This window comes from Papaver somniferum, unplaced genomic scaffold (assembly GCF_003573695.1).
Source record: "Papaver somniferum cultivar HN1 unplaced genomic scaffold, ASM357369v1 unplaced-scaffold_19, whole genome shotgun sequence".
In the NCBI taxonomy this organism is placed as follows: domain Eukaryota; kingdom Viridiplantae; phylum Streptophyta; class Magnoliopsida; order Ranunculales; family Papaveraceae; genus Papaver; species Papaver somniferum.
Window position 1 is genome coordinate 17,742,203 of NW_020628818.1, and position 8,796 is coordinate 17,750,998.

General features: G+C 35.3%; 2 protein-coding genes across 2 annotated transcripts; one reads left to right on the plus strand and one right to left on the minus strand.

Moving 5' to 3' along the window:
- Window positions 1-753: 753 nt before the first annotated feature.
- LOC113338619 lies at window positions 754-2,632 on the minus strand. The gene is made up of 4 exons (XM_026583998.1): window positions 2,300-2,632; window positions 2,090-2,204; window positions 1,612-1,926; window positions 754-830 (listed from the first exon to the last, which is right to left on the minus strand). Exons 1-4 carry the CDS (start codon window positions 2,630-2,632, stop codon window positions 754-756), a joined length of 840 nt encoding a protein of 279 aa, XP_026439783.1.
- Window positions 2,633-4,979: 2,347 nt separating this feature from the next.
- Window positions 4,980-8,431, plus strand: LOC113338823 (serine/threonine-protein kinase PCRK1-like). The gene is made up of 5 exons (XM_026584214.1): window positions 4,980-5,438; window positions 5,733-6,151; window positions 7,059-7,319; window positions 7,497-7,619; window positions 7,686-8,431. The coding sequence occupies exons 2-5, from the start codon at window positions 5,765-5,767 to the stop codon at window positions 8,211-8,213; spliced, it is 1,299 nt and encodes a 432-aa protein (XP_026439999.1). The 5' UTR covers window positions 4,980-5,438; window positions 5,733-5,764; the 3' UTR covers window positions 8,214-8,431.
- Window positions 8,432-8,796: the final 365 nt, after the last annotated feature.

Sequence of the window (8,796 nt, forward strand, 5' to 3'; positions counted from 1 at the left end):
CTCTTATATCATGTCCTCTTCAAGTCTTTTAAGCAAAGAAAGTGATGTTTGGATTGTTCTCTTTCCATCTAAGAAGATATAGTTCGATTCTTCCGATAATGTGATGAGCCCTGACATTCACGGTTCTTCTCTGGACGGGAAAATCTTTGTTTCTCATTTTGATAAGCTCTCTTTAACCATGAATCTCGTCATGAGCTGATTACATTCCGACGATTCAACAGATGCAAAAGTTATCTCTAAATATTCTTTGGAATTGACATCATCTTGGAGGTCAGTATCTGCTGAATCTCCCACTGTAGTAGCAGGCATAACACCATGGACAAACAATCAATTTACCATCACAACAATTCATTCTCTAAACGATATATAACAAATCAGGTTCATAATTTCAGTGGGTTTCGAGAAAGAAGAAATACACATACGTAAGTTTGCAAAGAATTCTACATCCACTGATTCTTAATCCCAAATGTGTCAAAGGACTAAAAATATGTATTTAAGATATATGGTTTTATAGGGTCAGTATCTGAAAGGAGAAACAATTTTCTTTTTCAAGATGTTGAACTAAACCATGGTCTTGACAAATTAAATTCAGCGATAAAACCATAATTACCTGTCCTAATTGGGTCTCCAATTGTAAAATAAACAAATAATTAACTATAAGCACGATGCATATGATTTTTCATATCACCAACATGACTATATAGTTTAATACTTTCAGAATTGAAATAACTATTAGAAACCCATGGAACCACTTTACTGAGTATCAATAAGTTTAGTGAAGAAGAATTTACCAGTTATGAAGCTTTTACCAGTGCCGAAAGCCCAAAACCCTGGACACAATAAAAGCAAAATTTAGGAAATCACCCAAATTCATTGAAATCATTCAAGTTACTGTGAAGGTAGGGATTGAATTTAGCTCACGTTTAATGAATTTTATGGCGAAAGCACTAGTGTGGGTATATTTTGCACCAAATAAACTAGGGTTTGAAGGCGACGAAGGGATATACTCGCTGCATATATCAAGAGAGAGAAATGGTATGGTATCCGGAGTATACTTTTCCTGTTTAAATGGCCTATCCGAACGCGACATCAGTGCGACAATTTTTGGGATACATCCGGAATTCGTTAATTAGATAGTATCTGGCTCGGGTATATTGGAAAGATCGTGGTATGTTTCGTTAAATATTTGCAATCCGTGGTATCATACATAAATATACCTCCGGATGTGCCTTCCAAACATAATTTAACCAATCTTTTTCATTGTTATAAAAGATGCATTTCCCCACAGTTCTTTGATTGCAGGACTTATGTGCTTTGCCAATGACAGCATCTCCTCTAAAGATCTTGGATATAAAAAACAAAATATTCCACCAAGACATTTCCAAATGATTTCACTGAAGTCACAGTGCCATAATATATGGTTAAGGTTTCCTTCTGATTTATTGCAGAAACTGCATCTTGAGGCTAGATTGAATTTCCTAGTTTTCATTTTGTCATCTGTAGGAACAATTCCCCAAAAGATTTTCCATACATTTCTTGAAATACTAGGGTGAACAGATGAAGACCATACCTGCTTTGTCCAAGGAAATTTTGGAAATTTTCTTCTTATACATTCTACAGCTGACGTAAATGTGAATTCTCCAGTGATAAGACCACACCAGATTTTCTTATCTTCATTTGTACTCACCACAGGAAGCTCATTTTGTTGTACCATTTCCAACACTTCAGCTGGTAACACCCATTCTCCATCTAAAAGTAAATCAGACACCTTCATATCAGGGAAAATGTGCATGTATTCATTTGTTGAGAATATATCCTTTAGTGCTCTGTCTTTCACCCATGAATCTCTCCAAGCTGAAATTTTAGAACCATCACCGACAAGCCGTCTTGAATGATCTTGTATATCTTCTTTCACCCATTTCAGACCTGGTAAAATAGAAGATTTTTTATAGTACTTGATCCAATCTCCATTTTTTATCATAAATTTCTATTGAAAGTATCCATTCATCTGAGCCATTTTGGATTTTCTAGAGTAGCTTCATAAGTAATGCTTTATTTATTATTTCTAATCTTCTCAGCCCTAAACCACCTTCTTCCATTGGAGCACACACATAGTCCCATTTCAGAGTTACACATTTTCTTGTTGAAGGATCACCAGTCCATAAAAAATTTCTTATAATTCTTTCAACATCTTGAATAACTTTCTTGGGCCATTTGTAAACTGACATGCTGTATATAGGTATACTGCAAAGTAAAGTCTTTACTAAAAATAATATTTCTTGAAATGAAAGTAGTTTACCTTTCCAGCAAGATTTTCTTGAATTTGCTCCACACAGCCCCATACATGAGATGATTTGATGCATCCAGGAGTTAACAGAACACTTAAGTACTTATCTGGAAAAGTCGATAAAGGCATGTTGCATTCATTTTCCAGTTGATATTTTCTGAGCTCACTAGTCCCTCCGATGAAGCATTTACTTTTTTCAAAATTAATCCTTTGACCAGATGAAATTTGATAATCCTTGAGAAAGTTAAGAAGTTTTCTAATGTTTCTCTTATCTCCATTACAGAATAAGAAGATGTCATCTGCAAATAGAATGTGAGAAGGTTGAACATCATTTCTTGATACCATTGGTTGGATTGTTCTGTCTTGAATCATTCTTGATAAAGTTCTACTCAAAAGATCTCCAACAATAACAAAGAGAAGTGGAGACAGGGATCTCCTTGCCTCATCCCTCTGCCCACTTTGAAATATCCAACAGGACCACCATTGAGAAGAACTGATGTTCTAGCAGATTGCATCAATGTATATATGTATCCATTTAATTCCCTTTTCAGAGAAGCCAAAATTTCTCATGAACTGAAATAGAAAATCCCAACTTAAGGAGTCATATGCTTGAGTTATGTCTAATTTGAGACCCAGATTCCCACCTCTCCTTTTCACATCAGTTTCATTTATTAATTCAGAAGCAAGGAATATCTGTTCTTGGATATTTCTGCCTTTTATAAATGCAGCTTGCTGTGGGGATATAACTTTCTGTATTACACTACCAATTCTTGTTGTTATTATTTTTGTTATCACTTTGAAATTGAAATTCATCAATCCTATAGGTCTGAATTATTGAGCTCTTTTAGCATTTTTTACCTTTGGTAGTAGCAGTAGGAAGTTTGCATTGAGGCCTTGAGGAATAAAACCACCCCTCCAACATTACTTGATTGCAGAAGTTAAATTTTATGTATTAGATTGAAAACCAGATCCATTTGATATTAGGTTTTTGTTAATTTCAGACATGATTTATATTATCTAAGTACTAGAAATAACAAAGTAATTAACATCAATCATCATATTTGAAGAAAAAACACCCGAATTAAGAAGAAGATCGATACGATTACCAAGAATTCAACGAATTTAATGAGTGAGTCGCTAGACGATTTCGTCACCGATTCGCAGAGCTAAAAGTCTCGTTACAACGCTTCAATATAAACAGTATGTGTTCAATCTGGACTAGGTCCGAGGATTTTTCTGCAAAATTGTAGTTTTCCTCGTTAACAAAATCTCTGGTGTTTGTGTTATTTCTTTTCCGCATTATATTGTTTTATATTTGTAATTGAAATATCATAGGTTGTACGTATCTAAACCTATATAGTATTAACTCAACTGTAAAGAACTTACAAGACTCGTTCTTATTGAATTAGTATCTTGAAGTATACATTAAAAGGCTTGCTCTTGTTGGAAATCGGTTCGTGAACAGTTCGGGTATATACTAGATTTACCTTGTTAAAACAATCTTAAATACAATTTTGTAACCCAACGTATAGATTGTACAAGGATTTTTCATATAGGTTTCCGAACGAAAAAATTAATGACATACTAATTACCCTCTATTTTTCATCTGGAATATCGTTTGCTACTAAGGTATGTACTCTAGTATCTCCTCCATCTTATATCAATTTTCTTTCTTTGTCATATGGTTGTCATTTGGTTACTGTTTAGATATTTCGATTAGTTTCAGCGCATTCACGGGTAAAACATCCATGTCTTTTGAGGAGGAAATCGGCCGCTTGATTTGAGATTTCTTTTCTTTAACGAGTACTATTTCAGGCTTTAGATATTTCCTTTACCCATAACTTTGTAACAAATCAGTAGCGCACTCTTAACCTATTGAGCTTTGAACTCATTTCTTGTTATTCTTAGCTTCGCACAAACTTTTAGCTTTTATCTCATATTCTTTTAACTTTTCAAGCTCCCTAAAACCTCGAATTGGGGTCATCCCTTTTGAGGTTATGCACTCATTATCTTAATTATCCTATTTTCCCCATATTACATGTTAGTGCCACTTGTACATTGTTGTTTATTATCTGAATTGTGATTTGCATTGTGCCTACCATTGTTACAGAAAAACACAAGCTTACTATTATTTTCATAGGCTCCCATTTTGTCTTTTGTATCCATTCCATTGGTTTAATTTCGCATGGAATTTGTCTAGAAATTTAATGGGCTGGTTTGAGGTGTTCCACTGTGCACAGACAAAGTAAAAGCAAGAACAACTAAAGCAACGACCTTATATAGCTCTCATATTCCCAGTTTTTCTCTGGAATACTTTGAGAAATTACTTCTAGAGCTTTAGGAATTGAGAAATCAGAAATTAGTTTAGCCTCACAATTTTAAAACCACGTCTAGAAACGAAACAAAACAAAACAAAACAGAAAAAATTCATCATGCAAATAAAATATTCGTGGTATGTAAAAATGCTCTTAATTTGTCAGGACAATCAAATAATTGTGACAACCAAGAGAAGAAGAATCGCTAAACCCAAATGTCATCTGGTCAAGACTAAGTCAAGAGTTCCCAGATATCGGTACTTCTGCTGAAAGAACGTATCAAACACTGCTTATTCATGGAGGGGCCGAAGTCTTTATGAACTACTGACCTAATTGACCTCATAAATGTTTACACAAGTCAATACAAACCTACTTTTTCTGAGTATAATAATTCAACTGAAAAACAGAGAGATAAGATAACACTGAAATTTGAACATACAAAGATTTCACATTCTCAGTTGAATTTCCATTGTCAATTCATTTCCTATATTTATCATAAACAAAGAATATACTTACTAAATTCACTTCCAAACAAAAATTCATTCATTCCTTGCAGATTCATCACTACTATCTTAATCATCTGCAGATAGAAAGAGATGGCTCTAATAAATTCTGTTTTCTTCTTTTAATTTTTTTCTTTTCGTCTAAAAAACCCTTTTCACATTAGTTGTTAAACTGATTTCCAGCTGCCGTAATTGACCATCTTGTCCTGGGTTTAGCTTCTTGTTGCTGCTGTTGCTCTTTGAACTTTGAATTCAAGAGGGGGTTCCTTCAAGCACCACAAAAATAATCAGTTGAACAAGTCTCGAACATTGGAGAGTGATTCGGACAAAAAGGTGAGTCTTTTTTATTTCATATAAGCTGAAAAACTAGAATACCCAGTCAAATTTACAGTAAGATTTTTACTAGTTTTCTTGATTTTGGAAATCAATAAAAATTGGATTTGATTTCTGGGTTAGGGCAGAAAAGTAGATGTTTTGTGCATAAGAATTTGAATCTTGGGTCTAGATTTGAGGAAAACAGGATTGGTTTGTGGAATTCTCTAGGAATTTGTGAAAAGGGATTGGGAAATTGAATTAATATCAATTGCTTTGGGTTGGTCTCTCTCATTCCATGTTTTGGACTTGCAGAAAATTGGGACAAGTGTAGGGGGAGGAGTAACATGAAGTGTTTTGCTTTCTTTAATGGGGAGAAGAAAGATGAGCCCAAGACTACTACAAAATCTTTGTCTGTTAAATCATCATTTTCGGCATATACTACAGATCGTGATGTAAAGAGATCTGAATCTGAGTTCAATTCTCAAGAAATTTCGGATGTTAGCGAGGAGTTATCAGGTCGAGCTACTTTTCCTAGTTTCTCACAGAGACCAGACAATCTAAGAGTGTTCACATTCTCGGATCTCAAGAGTTGCACGAAGAATTTCGGACGTTCTGTCATGATTGGCGAGGGTGGATTTGGATGCGTTTACAGGGGTGTTATAAGGAGCTTGGAAGATCCGCAAGTCAAAATTGATGTTGCTGTTAAACAACTAAGTAGGAAAGGACATCAGGCAAGGCTTCTTTAATCAAAACACCTACACATTGCTTTTAATTTCGAGTGTGTTTATTACAGATATTTCCGCAAAACTAGTAGTCTGGTACATGTTTCTAGTATATGTATTCTAGGTAGTGTGATCAATTAGAACTTCAATTTTGCATGTGAGCAATGACTCCAAGAAAACCTTGAGTATAATAAACATGGATCACTACTCTCACTCACCGCCAAATAGAACATCATACGCCATAGATCTCTGAAACTTCAAATTATTTCTTCCATACTAGATGCTTTTAGACATTATTATTCGATAGGATTAAATGATTCTATCCAGTTTGTGGGTGATTATCATATAACTTGAATTCACAAGCACATGCATCAAGAACACCTGTCAGATCTGTTGTCATATTGCTACACGAGTAAGAGGATTATACTAATTTGTTAACAATAACGCTGTTTTTGCATGTTAGTAGCTTTTGCTTGAGTGCACAAATTTATAGGAAGTGGCTCCTTTTGCACTCCGTTACTGATCTGCAGTAACTCGCACGACCAAGAGGATTATACTATTTTTAGCAGTCACACACATTTAACATGAAAGTTGCTCTACTTGAGTACACAGTCATAGGAAGTGGCTCGTCTTGCACTCCGTTGCAGATCTGCAATGACTTGCACGAGGGAGAGGACTATACTATTGCTAGAAGTCACACTAATTCTGCGTGCAAGTTACTCTTGCTTGAGTACACATTCATAATAAATAAGGAAGTTGCTACATTTGCACTCCATTGCAGATCTGGAATAACTTGCACTGATAGGAAGAAACTATCTTTACTTTCATAGCTACCACTGATTTACTGTAATAACCAAGTATTCGCGAGTATCTCATCTTATATGGGTATTTTCTCATTCCGTCTTTTGTTTCTCAGGGGCACAAGGAATGGGTGACTGAAGTTAATGTCCTTGGAGTGGTCGACCATCCAAATCTTGTCAAGCTGGTGGGCTATTGTGCCGAAGACGATGAAAGAGGAATCCAACGGCTTCTGGTTTATGAGTATATGCCCAACAGAAGTGTGGAAGATCATTTATCAACTAGGTCGGACACACCTCTTTCTTGGGCCATGAGACTGAGAATTGCCCTGGATGCTGCACGTGGCTTAGTTTACCTACACGAAGAAATGGATTTTCAGGTGCTTGCTAATATTACAATTTGGTTTAATGTCTTCATAAATAAATATTTTCATCTACATCTAATTTTTATGAGCATTTTCTTGTGTTGGTGTCATAGAAACAGAAGTACAAGTTAGTGTTGTTGGGGTGATCCCTGTTATAATGGTCACTTACATTTTCACCTCTAAATTTTACAGATCATCTTCAGAGATTTTAAAACCTCAAACATTCTCTTAGATGAACAATGGAATGCAAAATTGTCAGATTTTGGATTGGCTCGGCAGGGTCCATCAGAAGGATTAACTCATGTCTCAACAGCGGTATGTGTACATAAAAATGTCTCTTCAATATCAGTGCAGATTAAAAAGTACTAATCTCGAAAACAGGTTGTAGGTACAATGGGATATGCAGCTCCAGAATACATCCAAACTGGACGTCTCTCATCAAAAAGTGACGTATGGAGCTATGGAGTTGTCCTCTATGAACTCATAACTGGTAGGCGACCTCTTGATAGGAATAGACCAAAGGGTGAACAAAAGCTTTTGGAATGGATCAAACCTTACTTATCAGACACGAAGAAATTCCATCAGATATTGGATCCAAGGATTCGAGAGAATTTCCCAGTCAAATCTGCCTATAAGCTTGCAGGTGTAGCGAATCGGTGTTTAGTTCGTCAAGCAAAACAACGACCTAAGATGAGCGAGGTGTTAGAGATGGTGAAAAATATTATAGAATCAGCAGAACTGGGTGATCCTGAACCACCCATGAAGAATACTTTAAAACCCATAAACAATCCTGAAGAAGGTAAACGTAAAAGAAAGAAGCCGAATCCAGTGAACATTGATTCAAAAACTGAAGCAAATGGTTGGTACTTTTGGCGACCCTGGACTGCAAAATTTGTAGAAATCTGTTGATAACATTTATTTATAAACACAAGATTAGGGGGTGAAATAAGTTGTTTGTTAGTTGAGGAAGAAAAGAAGAAGTTAAGATAAAAGAGCTTAATATAGTGTTGTGGTGAAGTGGTGTTCTTTTGTTGTATGCTATGAAATGAAATACAGATGTAATATATGTATTCTAATTAAGATAGCTAAAAGGTTAATAAGTATAATGTATTATAGTTTTCAAGGTATATTTTAATACAGCTCTTTTCATTACAAATCTAGTACTATATATTAAGATTCTTACCCTGTGTTTATGACTTCTATCGGTTGTATTCAAAGTCAGAAGTCAGTTTGGCAATAACATTTCAGAACGACTTCTAGAAGCAGAAAAGTCGGTTTTTATAAAGCAAAAAATGTTTTTACTTCTGATCCTGACTTCTATTTCTGGAGAAGCAGAAGTCAGAAACAGATTTGTATCCAAACACGCTATGGTAAGATAAGTTGTAGAAATTTCAAAGTTGGACTTGGTTGCCAAGTGGTTACATTTTAGGTCCGCTAAGGAAAATGCAACCAGGCTCCTGAGTCCTTACCCCTGAAAATGTTTATTGATGCA

Excerpts from the sequence above, each read along its gene's own strand:
- LOC113338619 (XM_026583998.1), bottom strand. The coding sequence starts at position 2,632 with ATGGTATCAAGAAATGATGTTCAACCTTCTCACATTCTATTTGCAGAT. Across the intron at positions 2,205-2,299 it reads AAGAAAATCTTGCTGGAAAG|AAAGTTATTCAAGATGTTGA; the intron begins GTAAACTACTTT and ends AAATGGCCCAAG. Across the intron at positions 1,927-2,089 it reads GTGTGCTCCAATGGAAGAAG|GTCTGAAATGGGTGAAAGAA; the intron begins GTGGTTTAGGGC and ends CTATTTTACCAG.
- LOC113338823 (XM_026584214.1), top strand. The coding sequence starts at position 5,765 with ATGAAGTGTTTTGCTTTCTTTAATGGGGAGAAGAAAGATGAGCCCAAG. Across the intron at positions 6,152-7,058 it reads TAAGTAGGAAAGGACATCAG|GGGCACAAGGAATGGGTGAC; the intron begins GCAAGGCTTCTT and ends TTTGTTTCTCAG. Across the intron at positions 7,620-7,685 it reads TAACTCATGTCTCAACAGCG|GTTGTAGGTACAATGGGATA; the intron begins GTATGTGTACAT and ends TCTCGAAAACAG.